The 15,456-nt window shown below is 39.9% G+C and overlaps 1 protein-coding gene across 4 annotated transcripts in view; it reads right to left on the bottom strand.

Moving 5' to 3' along the window:
• Positions 1–15,456, bottom strand: part of LPIN1 (lipin 1) — a 111,497-nt gene that overhangs the window by 21,207 nt on the left and 74,834 nt on the right. For 3 of the 4 annotated variants that reach the window (XM_070932987.1, XM_070932989.1, XM_070932988.1), the window contains 7 exons: positions 14,820–14,927; positions 9,758–9,887; positions 7,345–7,660; positions 6,298–6,391; positions 5,307–5,497; positions 470–563; positions 195–264 (listed from right to left, as the gene is read on the bottom strand). In XM_070932987.1, the coding sequence (XP_070789088.1) occupies positions 195–264; positions 470–563; positions 5,307–5,497; positions 6,298–6,391; positions 7,345–7,660; positions 9,758–9,887; positions 14,820–14,927 (1,003 nt within the window). The remainder of the gene's footprint in view (positions 1–194; positions 265–469; positions 564–5,306; positions 5,498–6,297; positions 6,392–7,344; positions 7,661–9,757; positions 9,888–14,819; positions 14,928–15,456) is intronic. The other variant, XM_070932990.1, reaches the window with a different exon arrangement.

Genomic DNA, 15,456 nt, shown 5'->3' with positions numbered 1-15,456 from the left:
AGACTGCTACAAAAAAGAAAGCAAAAAGGTTACATTGCCCCATAATGAGCCACAATTGTGTATTAGTCAGGGACAGAAGAAACCAGATGCCCAGGATGAGATGGGGTGGGAGGGGTAACACTACAACATACAGAGTCTGGCTAGACAAAGAGAGCAAGGATTTTTGCCCACAAAGCTGGCATGGTCAATCTCACCTTTGGCAAAGGTTTCTGGAATGCCTGCATTGCCAGCAGGAGTGGAGCTGCTGTTGTCCAGTTGTAGTATCTAAGAGAACAAAACAATATATTTCTTAGCCAGGTGCAGAACCTTTAATTTCTCACTTTTCAGTTCCATCTTGTTAATTTCAACCGATTGCTCAAGGCACCCTAGAACTTTTTGAATCTGTTCACGCTCAAGAATTCCTGTTTTGTGGGGTTATTTATTTTTTTTAACAAAATGCACACATTTCATTCTGCTAAGACGTACTCACTTATTTCCAATCTTCACCACGAGGTTAGGGTCGTCAATAATAGCTGGGTTGTCCACAAACTGCTGATAAGAGACTTCTTGTTCTAAAAAGTTTTCTGTTTGGAAGGGGGAAAAAACCACGAATGAACCTCAAGTAACAGGTTAAAATAGTGCTTGGAATATATTGTAGAATTAGCTTCTTTAGGAAACCACGGAAGCATAAAAGCAGTTTCAGAGCCTGCAATCTCAGATAGTCAGCACAGCATAGTTTTAGGAGAAAAAGAATATAAAGGCTGTTACTTGAAGATTCCCATCAAAACCGAAGCAGAGAATATTGCTTGAAGCAGATTCTACCTGCCTTGGTTCTATTTGTAGGAATTCCAGCAGATAAACTCACACGTTCAGTGTTAAGAATAGTCTGTCCCGACTAGTCTTGAGAAAACCTCAGTCTGAATGTGGGGTTAGGCTGAATCACAGATCTGAATAAATTTGTGTACGGGCAATTATAAAACTGAAATAGGAATCTTTTTTGAAAAGAAAAATACATATATACAGGCTATATGGTCAGTCATATAGCTTTGGCGATAAAGACTCCTTGCAATGTGTAATTAATTTCCTAATCTGAAACCAACTCCTGGATGGTGGTTGCAACCAAACCTGCCTTCCCCCTAGGTTGTGCTTTTCTGGATTAATAAAAATAAATAAATAAAGTCATCTTGCACATACTAATCTGAATCAACATGAATGGTACCCTTTAAAATAGCACTGAAAACAACATTAACAGCATGATTTAAGATTAGGGGCAAGAACCAAGATAAACATCTTAAGAGTAGCACGTAAATTGCTAACTGATTAGTCACATGCTCCTGGTAATTGCATGGACAAATCACCTGTAACTCAACCTGCAATAAACAACAGTTTTTCTACAAACCGTTCTGCAATCTCTCCTTTAAACCGTTTAACCAACTTCCCATATTTTATTCAGCTGTGCCAAACATATACCCATTTTTTTTTTCTTATACCACAAGCTCAAACTCTGTGACCAGCTGACCAGCACTTCAGGAGAGCTGCCGGCCTTTATTTGATCTAAATTTGATTAATTAGTTCTCCTCAGGTTTATTTTTCTCTTAGTAATGATTTCTCAATCTATAATTTGCTGTTTCTCAACAGACAAGTTTCACAACTGATCTTATCATAGGGAAGATCATTACTTTAGCTCAGGAGTCTTTACTTTAGCAAAGTTGGCTGAGGAATTCTGGGAGTTGGAAGTCCACAAGTCTTAAAGTTGCCAAGTTTGGAGACCCCTGCTTTGGCTGTTCTAATGGTTGCTGTCATTGAAATGTCTTATGCTTCACCATTTTCTCCAAGTCTGCCTTTCCATTCCTATTTTATTCTGTTCCTCCAAACTCAGCTCTTCTCATATACGATGGATTCTTCAGAAAAATAAAACATGTTTCCAGCAGATTTACCAAACTGCCGCAAGTCCGTTTTTGCTGTTGAGAAACCAAAAGCCAAACTTTCTTCTTGGATTCTCTTGCTCCTTTCCTCTTATTTGGCTTATTTCTCTTTTACAAAAATCTCATCAAGCATATCTCTTTCCACGTGTGGGTCTATTCTTCCCTGTAAGATCTTAAGTAAAAAAACTTCCATTTAAGAAATCACTGAAATTGTTTGGTCATTTAAACATGTGCTTGTATCCCCCTTTGATTTAGTTACGGTATTATACTGGTATGTTCCAGTATTATTTTGAGCCAAGTGAATATTGTTTCATATTTAAGTGCGCTTTAGCACTTATAATGCCACTTCTGCAATTTTAAACTGGTCACTGGCAATTTCATCTGCACTTACTTTCCTACTACCTGCCATGGATCACTTTTCCATGGAGTAGCTTCCTGAGTGTATTCTTTTTTAAAAAAAAATATTTCTGTCATTCTGAAATCTTAGCTATAAAAGCTATTAGTGTAGTCCTTCCATTTTCTTATAACTTCTTTTGCTTCTATTAGATTTCTTCTGTGCTTACTCTGACATTAGCCATATGTTTCCTGCTTTTTTTCCCTGAACTTCTTATTTTCTTTTTGATTTTTTTCTTAGCTGTTGACAAGGGATTGGATTTTTCTCTTGTTTTTTCTTGCTTCGTGCCAAAAATGGTTGCTATGTATCCTTCCAAGACTTTCATCCTTCACTTTTCCTGTCTATTTAAATAGCTTGCTCTAAAAGCCATTTAGAACTTTTTTTTCTTTTAAATTTTAGGAATATTTTTTGCAATTCCTTATATAGCTCTTTTAGTTCTCTTTCACATATTGAATTTGCTCTTTAAGTTGATTTTACATTCTAATTAACTGAATCAAATCTTGTTCTCTCCCATGGTCTAGATTTAATTTATGCAAACATGGCCCCAATAGTTTATGGTCTGTTTTACAATCTGCACACAGAAATTTCTGGCTTACCGCATTGTATTTCTCCTTCTTTATTTCCTATTATCTAGTTAACATGATTCTATTGTTTTGTATCTGATGATGTCCATGTGTAGAGGCTATTTTTATCCTCGAAGCAGATGCTGGAAATAGAGATTCTCTTCACAAAGTTTTGTAAAAGTATAATTTCAAATTCCCTCATTTCTCCATACTTTGCACTTCTTAGCCTATTAGTAGAACTAATATAAGAATGTTCTTATATTAGCTCCTCTTATAATTTGTCAAATACTCAAGCTGTCCACCACCGCATCTTTAGTAAGTATAAAACTTGTAAAACTTTAGTGTTCACAGGATCATAAAACTAATACTGTGTTTCCCCAAAAATAAGACCCTGTCTTATATTTGTTTGAACCCTGAAATAAGTGCTTGGCCTTATTTTCGGGGAGGCCTTATTATTTTGGGGCATGTGGAACAAGATGGGGCTCCTCTTGCTGTCTTACCTGATTTCCAGCTCTGAGTTTAAATATTTTCGGGGAGAGACTTATTTTAGCGCATGCGCTCAAAAGCCCGATTGGGCTTATTATTAGGGGATGTCTTATTTTTGGGGAAACAGGGTAGAGATGGTCTTACAACAATATAGACCCTGTTTCTCATTGCTTTCTTCCAGTTTGATTTTCAAGTTCTTACTCCCTGCTGTGCTAATTGAGTTTTTATTCAATTTGCATTGCCATAGGGCTCAACCATACATCCCTGGCTCAGTAGCAGAACCAGATCTTTAGGGCCTTATGGAAAGCTAGTAAGGTCAGGGCAAGATTAATCTCTGGGAGAATGATGTTCCTAATGGGGGGGCATCATGACAGAAAAGGCTCTCTTCCTGGATTGTGTTAGCTTCCTTCAAACTGACACAGCCCCACCTGTCCTCACCCCCACTGAGAATTACTGTTACCTTCACTGCTACCATCACCACCCTTTTGACCTATCTGGCAGGGAGACCACACTAAAAGGTCCTATCATCACTCTCGGCATCACTGGAGCTACTAAGACCCTTTGTCACACTTAGATAGTCTCATCAGTACATCTTCATGGTACAATTTAAAATTCGGAAGGGCAAGGCCACATTGACTGACAGCGTCTTGCCATCCTTGTAAAGTTTTTTCACAAATTTCAATTGGTGCTATTTGAAATAGATAATTTATCTTGGGTAACATCCATTTTAATAAGCAATTTATCAGAAGAAGATGTGGCCTGCCTTCTTCCTGCCTTCCTGTCCCCAGGTTGCTGGCAGTGGTGCCTCTTGCGTAACCTTAGAGCAAGGCTGGGCTGGGATTTCCCAGACATTTGGCCCTTTGTGGGGAGGGGTAGCAGCTTCACACTGGCTTTTGGAGCTTCCCTGGAGTTTACAGACATAGATGGGGGAGATAGGAGGTGGGAGGAGCTGAAGCGCCCCTACAGTTAGTCATAAGGGCAGGTGGACTGCCAAGCATCCACATTTTCATTATCTGATTCGTTATCTTCATTATTCTGATTTCAGGGATGCTGCAACACCCGTAACTTCAGGAATGGGTCATAAGTAAATCCCTCCATTCAGGATTGACACAATTTTTAACAGTTGCTGAATTAACGGTCATAAGCCGTGGAATACTTGTAATGAAGAACACCATGTTATGTACAAATTCTTTAAAGGAAGGGTGTTTGTATACTTTCTGTCACACATGCCTTACCACGCAATATCCACAAGAGGTCACTATACACTTTTTCAAAGAGGGTAGGAGCGTTCAAACCAGGCATTACAGTATTTTACAATAGGAGTAGTAGAGGTAGTGACAGATTTTATTTTCCTGGGCTCCTATATCGCCGCAGAAGGGGACTGCAGTCAAGAAATTAAAAGACGCTTGCTCCCGGGGAGGAAAGCTATGGCAAATCTAGACAGCATATTAAAAAGCAGAGACATCACCCTGCCAACAAAAGTGTGTATAGTCAAGGCTATGGTTTTCCCAGTTGCAATGTATGGCTCTGAAAGTTGGACCGTAAGGAAGGCTGAGCACCAAAGAATTGAGGACTTTGAACTATGGTGTTGGAGAAGACTCCTGCGAGTCCCTTGGACTGCAAGGCAATCAAATTGGTCAGTCCTAGAGGAGATCAACCCTGACTTCTCTTTAGAAGGGCAGATCCTGAAAATGAAACTCAAATACTTTGGCCACCTAATGAGAAGGAAGGACTCACTGGAGAAGAGCCTAATGCTGGGAGAGACTGAGGGCAAAAGAAGAAGGGTTGGCAGAGAATGAGGTGGCTGGATGGAGTCATTGAAGCAGTAGGCATGAGCTTAAATGGACTCCAGGGGATGGTAGAGGACAGGAAGGCCTGGAGGAACATTGTCCATGGGTTCGCGATGGGTCGGACACGACTTCACAACTAACAACAACAAAGTGGATGTGTTGAGCGTACCTTTGGATATTTCTTTATTGTCGCTCAGTCCGCCACAAAGTGAAATGGCAATGGAGGGCAAGTCTCGGATTCCATCCGAAGTGCTCTCAACACCGCTGTCCACCCCTGAGCTTCCGACTGATTGAGGGGATTGATTGGCTGAGCGGGGACTGTTTTCACTCGTGTTCTTCGAGAGGGGAATATGATCACCGCTGAAAAGAGAAGAAGAATTTAATGATCTCCACTCCTCCCAAAGCCAGAGGACTCATGAATTTCATCATCTGACTCATCTAGCCTACTTCTCAGCCTTGGTAGGTTAAGCAATCGCTACAGGGAATCTCTCTAGTTGAATGATTTAAAAGCCTTCAAAGACTTATTAAAGTCTTCAAACAAAAGCGCTTCCAGGTTTTGAACAGGTAGAGGTAGAGTGATTTGGACAGGTAGAGGGGGGAAATCACTCCCAATGCATGCTTCTAGTCTTACTTTAGACATATTTTTTTTAACAGCCAATGTACAGTTCAAAGTTTCCCTGTGCTTCTTTTGGATGGGCACTAATTTTTATAATAAATAACAGCACTGGGAGTTTTATGTTTGATGTTTGTTCAAAAAAGATGCCCTTTTAGCACCAGAGCTGAAGAGGTATGATACCGTATTTCCCTGAAAATAAGATCCTGTCTTATATTTTTTTGAACCCTGAAATAAGCGCTTGGCCTTATTGCTATGCGCTCAAAAGCCTGATTGGGCTTATTATCAGAGGATGTCTTATTTGGGGGGAAACAGGGTAATGTTCCAGCAACATTATCCTTTCATTTTATTTCTTCAATTTGTCACTTTTTTAAAAAATGAATTTGTCTTAATAAGAGAAAAAACAAGTTTTGGCTTGGTAATTTCAGACACACTTCATCGAAGTACAGATTTCCTTCAAAAAGCACAAAGGACAGAATTTTGTACATGAGGACACAAGAAAGCTATTTCCATAAATGGTAATAATGTCAGTTTATAGCATGCATACTTTTTAGGAAAATAGAGTGCAGCAACCTCTGGCTCCATGTCAGTCAGATCATCTAAATATACACCATCAGCACCAAGATGTCGGCTCCGTTTATCTGCAAAATGCAAAATCTTATTATTGCACAGTGCTTTAAGCAGATACATTTTTCTCCTTTGAAGGAACAAAAATGCGTAAGAACTTCTTTTGATCCATTTAAAAGTATATAGGAAAATAAAATTCGTAGCACAGAATCACAGTGGTATAACAGACTCAGGTTGGAATAAGTTTTTGTGGGTGCAGAAATGGATAGGCAGATGAGATTAAGTAGCTGAAGTTGTATCTCAAGCATGGAAATTTGTGGCTGCTTTCTTATTTATGCTTTTCTCCATTACAGCAAACCTATGGTTCATAGTACAGTTTACAGGTGGTCCTCAACTTACAACAGTTCACCTAGTGACCATTCAAAGTTTCAATGGCACTGAAAAAAAGTGATTTATGACTGTTTTTCACACTTACGACCGTTGCAGTATCCCCATAGTCATGTGATCCAAATTTGGATGCTTGGCAAACAGACTCATATTCATGACAATTGCAGTGTCCCAGGGTCATGTTATCCACTTTGGTAACCTTCTCACAAGCGAAGTCAACACGGTTCACTTAACAACCGTGTTACTAACTTAACATCTGTAGTGATTCACTTAACAACTGCAGTACAAAAGGTTGCAAAATGGGGTGAAATTCACTCAAACCAGTTAGCAACAAAAACCTGGGGCTCAATTGTGGTCGTAGGTCGAGGACTACCTGTATCCTTTTTTTCCATTTGAAGGATTAGAAAACTGCACTGTTAACTGAGCGCTCATCTTTTGCTCTTGCTCCCCGTGTCTTAAGGAATCTGCTGCCCCCATTTGAAGAAGGGAAAGTATGAAAAGCCTCTTTTGTTGACTCAGGAGGCAGATTGCTTTCTCTTTCCCCTCATTAGCTCATTTCTTGGAAAGGCCAGTTAATTTCACTGGGAACAAGTTGTTGACAATAATGCTTGGTTGCAAAAGTTGCTATATATATATGTACCCTTTCTTTTCGAGGGAGAATCTGTTTTGCCGGCTGGCTGCATCAAGCACGTTGTGGCTGGCTTTAATTCTTCACCGGCCGGAAGTGGAAGGGTTGCTGCCCCTAAAGTCTCTATATCCGTTTGGGATGTTTCAGGTGCCAGGAGCTCCGCTTCTTCCACAACCAGCACAGTCTCCTCCTGTCCGAGGTCAGCCAGGGAAGAGAAGTGCTGAACCTCTTCCATATCAGTACTCTGGATGACTCGAAAGTGAGTGCTTCCAGAAGGATTCACAGTCACTGAGGTGCTGGATTCTTTTGGCTTGTGTGAGATGGCAGTCTAGAAAGAAAAAAGAAAAGGGCATCATTCAAAAAAGGTTCCCGAAAAAAAGAACAAAAAGTGACACAAAGCGTGAGAAACAAAAGCAACCTTGTTGCACTCATATATCGTAGGGCAAATCCCTCTTAACGGTTAGGATTATTTCATAAAGTGCACTGAAACAAATCTGGATTTGCCTGCAAGTATATTCTTCAAAGAGACAGAGGCAGCCTTGCTTTCTGGTGTGATGCTTTCAGACTTTTGTTGGACCACTATATCCTGGGGTTCAGTCCAGGGATGAAATTCAGCAGGTTCTGGAGAACCGGTAGCAGAAATTTTGAGCAGTTCAGAGAACTGGCAAATACCACCTCTGGCTGGCCTCAGAGTGGGGTGGGAATGGAGATTTTGCAATATCCTTCCCCCAGGAGTGGGAAGGAATGGGAATTTTGCAGTATCCTTCCCCTGGAGTGGGGTGGGAATGGAGATTTTGCAGTATCCTTCCCCTACCAAGCCACACCAGCAGAACCAGTAGTAAAAAAAATTGGATTTCACCACTGGTACAGTCTCATGATGACATGATCTTGACAGAACTACATAACGTTAGTCTGGGCGGCAGCAGGATGGAAGGCCACTAGGGGATCACCTTTATACTGAATTCTATGAAGGAACAATACTGAGAAAACCCAGTTCTTATTGAGAAGATGACAGCATCATTGTCAGGATCTGAAACCCAACGTAACTTCAGCGCCTTCCTCTGGACTGTGTATGAAATAATTAAAAAGTAGAGTAAGGGATTATATTTCTTTATTACAGAGACCCAATCCTCTGCTTGTAATTCAATCCACATTTGTAACACCAGAAGTGTAGGAACAATTCTAGAAACCCAGGTTTTACAGTTATTTAGTCATAATCAGGAATCCTGGTCAAAGGAACGCTCCTAAATAAGTGTAGAATTGTTTAAAGTGAATTCAGTATCTCAAATTCTGCTCAGTATTGAGATGTTGGAAATCAGTCAAAAACCCACTGGTAAGTTAAAGGCCACAGACCAGGCAACAATTTTGCTTCCTTCCACATATTCAATTATTGTGTTTTCCAGAAAGTGAGAGGACAAATGACAATGATGCAAATACAGTACCATGCATTAGTTTTGCAAGCATATATTTGATTCCCACCTGTATCATCTCCCTAGGTGCTAAGAAAACATAAGGAAGCATCACCATCAGCTTCTGAGCTACGCTTCATCCTTTTTGCATCAACCAGAAATTGTTCTTGGTTTTAACTCTAGCTTAACTGAACAAGCAAGTATCTAAACCATGATCAATACCGTATTTTTCAGAGTATAAGATGCACCTTTCCCCCCCCCCCCGCTAAAAGGGGATGAAAATTTAGGTGCATCTTATACACCAAATGTAGCCCCGCCCACCCACTGGCCCCCACCCTTTGGCCTCTGCCTCCCAGCAGTTTACCTCCTTGCAGCAAGCAGCAATTCCTTTCAGCTTCAGCACAACCTAATTAGCACAAGTTGATTGGATCGGCCTCCCAACTCGCAGCTGTTTTCCTCTCAGCTGTTTTGCGTGGGCCTCTGCTGCTTGCTGCAAGGAGGTAACTTGCTGGAGCAGATTTTTTTTTTCCTTATGCTAATCAAGCTATGCTAAAAACGAAAATGAAAGTAAAGCAGGCTGTTTGCTGTTTGTTGCAACAAGGCAAAATTGCTGGGAGGCAGAGGCAGAGGCAGATTTCTTTTTCTTGTTTTCCTCACCAAAAAAGGTAGGTGCATCTTATAGCCCGGTGCATCTTATACTTTGAAAAATACAGTATTTGGTTGTTTGGACAAACCACAATTAAAGCTAACTACTGTATAAGGTGTCTAAAAGAGAAATAGATTCTTGCTCTCTCTACAAAGCCATGGCTAAACACCAGGTAGAAGACTGGGCTAAGAGTCCAATATTCCTAACATTACAGTAATGATAAACTATGGTTATCAGGTAATAGCTACATCTTCCCTCAGTATCTATTAGTCACTTCAGAGTTCTATATCCCATTCAGGCAGATGAGAAACCTCAAGTGTTCTATTAAAAAAATATATGTAATGTCTGATTCTTGTTTCTTTTCACATACCTTTGTGGCTTGAGGTAGTTCACCCCAGTCCCAATGCATCTGAGGATTATTGTTCGCAACACTTCTTTCCAGAGGCTTACTGACTAATTCAGAATCACTTTTAGGAGTGAGAGGTCGCGAATCTGAAGGGCTGCAGGAAGAACAGGGAAGAATCAGGAAGAGCATGAGATCGAGCAGGCTGCTCAATTTTCTATTCTGAGTGCCGACACTGTATGGACTTAAGGCTACTAAATCAATTTGGATATAAGCCTTGATCAAGAGGCAACCCAAACTGCTGGCCAGAGGAGGAGATTAAGATGATGTTAAACTAAAGTGAGATTCAACATTCTGAAGCTAAACAAAGAGGTAATAATCCCGTTCTTCTGTTTGACAAAGAAAAGAGACTTCCAAATATTTCCTTTGGGAAGTCAACCGCACATATGACCGCACCATAGTCACTGAAACATGTATAAGTGAACAAACAGTAAACTCACTGTGCTTTTCCCTTTTTAACAGATGATTTGCCAAATGGTGTACACGACATGTTTTCAAGTAATCAGTGTTATACAAAGGTAAATTGTATTCGTTTCAACAGGATGCACCCTTTAAAGGATGTTGCCAGAGATCACAGCAAAATAAAAGCTTTAGGACCTGCTCTACCCTCCAGAAAAAAACAGAAAGGTTTCTTCTCATTCTTTGTTTGACAGAACAAGGTCAACAAAAGATAATTCTGACTATTATTGTATATGCCCACGCAAAGGAAGACACATATGGGAAGTGCAATGTGCACAAACAGTGACAGTGGCGCCTGAAACAGGAAAAACAGCACACAGGTCGGCATATCTTGAATTTTATCCTCTTAAACTCAGAATTGCACAGGGCTTTGGATAACTGTGCAAAAGGTTTCAAGCTCAAAATGCCCATTTTAAATTCCAGACAGGTGATTCAAATTTGAAACACGCTGTCGGAATCTTACTGGAACATTCAGAACACCAAACAGCTTTATCTCAAGTTTGAAACAGGTTTCTGAGATCAAAAGAAACTTGTTTCAAGTTCAGAATACCACTGGTTTTGTTTAAAAAACACATTTCAACACCATACAATCAGTCTGAACCAGGGGTGAAATCTACTTACCTTCCCTACTGGTTCGGAAGTGCAGGTGCCACGCGCAAACACTTCACTCGAGCGCATGCACACGCATCATGTGCACGCACAGACCTTCTGTGCATGCGCAAACCCTTCTGTGCATGCACAGATGGTAAAAAACAGGTTAAAACCAGAAAGTAATGACAACCGGCTGGGTGGGCGGAGCCTCACGCTGCCATCGCTACTGGTTCTCTGAACCACCTGCCGCCATCTCTACCGGTTCAGCCAAACCGGTCCGAACCAGTAGCATTTCACCCCTGGTCTGAACTTGAAATGGGGTGTTTTAAGCACAAACTGTTTTCAAAATCAAAACATGTTGATCTCCCTGTTGAAATCCATGCAGAACCCTTCACTCAGTAGGGGTAGTTTTCCCCCTTAGGAATAAAATTGCTGACACAAAATGATCCGTTTGAATAACTAATGTGACTGGCACCATAGCAGAGGTCTTGCAGTACAAAGAGCAAGTTGAGTAAATAAATTACACATTTAAAGTATATATAATTTTGGCACTGCTCAGTTATGGCACCATTAATCAATTATTGAGGAGGAAAGAAGACATTGGTGCCTACATTTAATTCTTAGAGTGTGCACACAAAGATAACATGGCACAACAGGAAGGAAGGAAGGAAGGAAGGAAGGAAGGAAGGAAGGAAGGAAGGAAGGAAGGAAGGAAGGAAGGAAGGAAGGAAGGAAGGCTAGTAGAAATGTAGTCAAAATTATATCATCCATACATAAGAAACAAGGGCTTTACAAACATTGATCTCTATTTCCAAATAAAGTATGATGGTGATTCAATGGCACATAGTATGGATAAGTTAAGGTGGGAGAAATCTGATATCCAGAGGTATATAATTGTCAACAAGAAAGAAAAACAGAAAAAATAACTTCATTAGCTAGATATCCTGGAAAATCACTATAAAATGACCCAGGGGGAAGAATGGAAACTGCTCATTGAAATCAATGGCATGACTAAAATAAAAAAAATCTTAGGGTAACTGGGAGTAGGCTAAGCAATTATCCCATTATCCCAATTCAGAAAAAACCATACAAAAACAAAAAATAAAATTTGGAAAGTGTAGACCCCTAACTGAAAGCATGCTGTAAATATTTATTTACAGGCTCCATTCATTTCTGTTGCAATAATAATCCCCAGGAAGAAAGCTATCCCTTTCATGCAGGCTACTTTAGAACAAATGCTGAAGGGCCCTTGATGCTCTCTGAGCTTGGTTGTTTTCTTGCAGACAATTCATTACCCAAAGTAGGTAACATCATCAGTGCTAGATTTTTAAAAACTGCTTTCAAAAAAATCATAATTTGAACAGTGGTGAAATTAAAAAAAAATTATTACTGGTTTTGTGGGCATGGCTTGGTGGGCATGGCAGGGAAAGGATACTGCAAAATCTCCATTCCCTCCCCACTCCTGGGGAAGGATATTGCAAAATCTCCATTCCCATCCCACTCTGGGACCAGCCAGAGGGGTATCTGCAGGTTCTCCAAACTACTCAAAATTTCCGCTACCGGTTCTCCAGAACATGTCAGAACCTGCTGGATTTCACCCCTGAATTTGAATTGCAAGCAAAATAATTTTTTAAATAACTAGAATGTTTTCCTCCTTCTCTAGCTAGAGAAGAAGAAAAACAGACTTTTATTATAACTTGGGTTTTACTTTTACAAACACTAGATACAATCAGAAAATTACAGAAACTTTCCTGGTTGTGAAATGCACTGATCTTTCAGAATATAGAATTATATCATTAAAATAAGCATTTAAATTATAGCAGCCTTGGTGTAAATATGGATTAAAGCATAATCTTATTCGAATCTTCTTTATTTCTTTTTATATTTAAGGATGGATATAACTTGTTTCATAATGTGGAAAACATATGGATGAACAGCTTGTGCACGTATGGATGCATCTGATGCAATAACAAAGGATAAAGAAACCTATTCAGGAAGCTGATGACTGGTTGCTCTCAAATGTCACTCCTGATAAGAAACTCAACAACTACAGAAATGGGAAGTGTAATTTTTTTCCTCATCAGACACAGGCAAAAAAAAAAAAAAAAAAAAGCACAAGCAAATGATCTCCAAAGGAAGTTATGAATCTATAAAAGCACACCAGCCAGTAAGCGTTAAAGGAAACCCCAAGCCGCAAAACCTCCTTGTGACAGAGGCTGTCAGCCAGTCTACAGATTTCCCACGCCCTAAAAGGGATGTAAGCCATTAACAAGGGGACTGACAATCCCCCCCCACCCCCATGGATTTCTCTTGCTTCAGAACAATTTCGGTTTCTGATTGCTGATCACCACTTTATACACTTTTTTTTTTCATGCAAACCTATATAACTTACTTTTGGTTTCCTTAAAACGTATTTGGGACAGTAAGCTTCAGGAGATGGAAAAACATCCAGAACAACCAGGAGCTGCAAGAGCAAGCTAAACTGTTCTTCGTTGAAAGTGATAGCTATAGCTATAGTTTGCATTTGAGGGAAGTCTCAGGGGGCTGTGGTACAGTCTTGTCTTGCACAACCGTGAATCACTTTTCAATTAACTTTCCTTTGAAATGGATTCTTATCCTAGAATTATATCACCTATTTCATCTGTCTTGTTTTTTTTTTTTTAATAAATAACTCAAGGCAGCAAAGATATGCAATACTCCTATTTCCCCCCCCCCACACACACACACACACACAAACAGTCCTATGAGATAAGCTGGGAATGAGAATGGCCGGTTCAAAGTCACCCAGCTGTTTTGGAGGTTTAGAATAATCTATTACTAGATATATTCATAAACTTATAAACTGGATGCATACATTTTTTTTAAGAACTGTTAAACTGTCAGAACCTGTTACTGTAAGAAAGATATTCTGAATTAGATTGGTTTTAATGTAAATATAGGGAGTAGATCCAGGCATTTTCCTAGCGAAGAGCGATCTACTGTACTTCCTTGTCAATAGTTCTTCTGGCATGAAAATCGTATGTGCAAAATTGGTTCTTTTCACTGAAGGAATAAAAAAGCCCTCAGAACCAGAAAAGTTTCATTTCTGCACCCAAATCCCTGTGTTGGCAAGTATGATTGGAGACATACACTATAATAAAATATAGTACGATTAGAAAAATACAATATCAAATTGGTTATGCAACACTGAGGAAATCTTATGACTTGCTATCAAAAACTACCTTCTTCTCTGCTAGGACAGAGGGCTGGACTAGCAATCAGGAACCCGGAATTTAAAAACCCAACTTTGGAAAGACAGAAAAACCAAGAATGTAAGGCAGTAATCAATGAATTCTAAGGCCAGCAGGGTGAAAGGAAGGATATTAAAAAAAAATCTGAAGAAAGAAAAAGGAGTCATACGAGTGCCATGTGATCTATGTGATAGATCAGAGGTGGGTTTCAGCAGGTTCTGACCAGTTCTGGAGAACCGGTAGCGGACATTTTAAGTAGTTTGGAGACTGGTAGTAAAAATTCTGACTGGCCCCGTCCTTATCTATTCTCTGCCGCCCAAGTCCCAGCTGATTGGGAGGAAATGGGGATTTTGCAGTATCCTTTCCCTGGAGTGGGGTGTGAATGGAGATTTTACAGTATCTTTCCCTTGCCATGCCCACCAAGCCATGCCATGCCCACCAAGCCACACCCACAGAACCGGAAGTACAAAAATTTGAAACCGACCACTGTGATAAATAGATGATAGAGAGAGAGACAGACAGGCAGATAGACAGGCAGACAGACAGACACTGTTTGATGGGAGATTTATACTTTTGTACAATTAATATTATGACTTAAAAATCCCAGACAAAAATTTTATGAATGACTTCCCAGTTTCCTGCCATGAGTTAGTAAACAATATCAATTTGAAAAGATCCGCCAATCTTGTATACCGTTAACAGTATTAAAAGGTTAATCACCAATCCAAAAATGCAATTGGCTGTTCTACCTGTCTGCAGCAGGACAGTGAGAGGTCCGGTCAGGACAAGAACTAGATAAGTTTCCCTCTGCTGGAACATTGAGATGGAAGGACCTCCCTATGCAAGTTCTAGGTTTACTGGATAGTATAATATAGCAGGAGGGGAGGAAAAAAAAAAGAGAAAGATTAGGCCACATTATCCTGCAATATGTTTCAAATCAACCCCTGTTGTTGAGGCTGTCATCTGCCTCTTGGAAAACAGCCAAATTGGATTAAACAAAAGGGTGTTTCTAAATGACAAGATCTAGAACTGCTCTAAGCAAGACACAGGAAGGCAGAATAGAGTTCAAGAAACCACTCAACCACTCTACACAAATGCTTAACAAGAAGCTGCAAACAGAATAGGCACCATTACACTTTGTGGCAACATAATCACCTCAAAACAAGCAGCACTCAATCCTAAAGAGACATAAAGGCTTTGCATATGTTTATACCAACAAAAAGAACATGATAACTAAAAATGGATACTTAAGGCCAACAGCTTTCTGAGATTAAGCCTAACAAGGTAAGAGATCAAACCATTCCTGTTATATATGAAATATATAGAAAATCTGTATTCTATTAGAAGGACAAAGCTTGAACTAATCCTTCTCAGCTCCCAACTTAA

The sequence above is a fragment of the Pituophis catenifer genome, unplaced genomic scaffold, assembly GCF_029215685.1.
Source record: "Pituophis catenifer annectens isolate HBS135680 unplaced genomic scaffold, rPitCat1.0.hap2 SCAF_1, whole genome shotgun sequence".
Lineage (NCBI taxonomy): Eukaryota > Metazoa > Chordata > Lepidosauria > Squamata > Colubridae > Pituophis > Pituophis catenifer.
The sequence above is the reverse complement of the archived record's forward strand: the minus strand, read 5'-3'. Positions and strand labels throughout refer to the sequence as shown.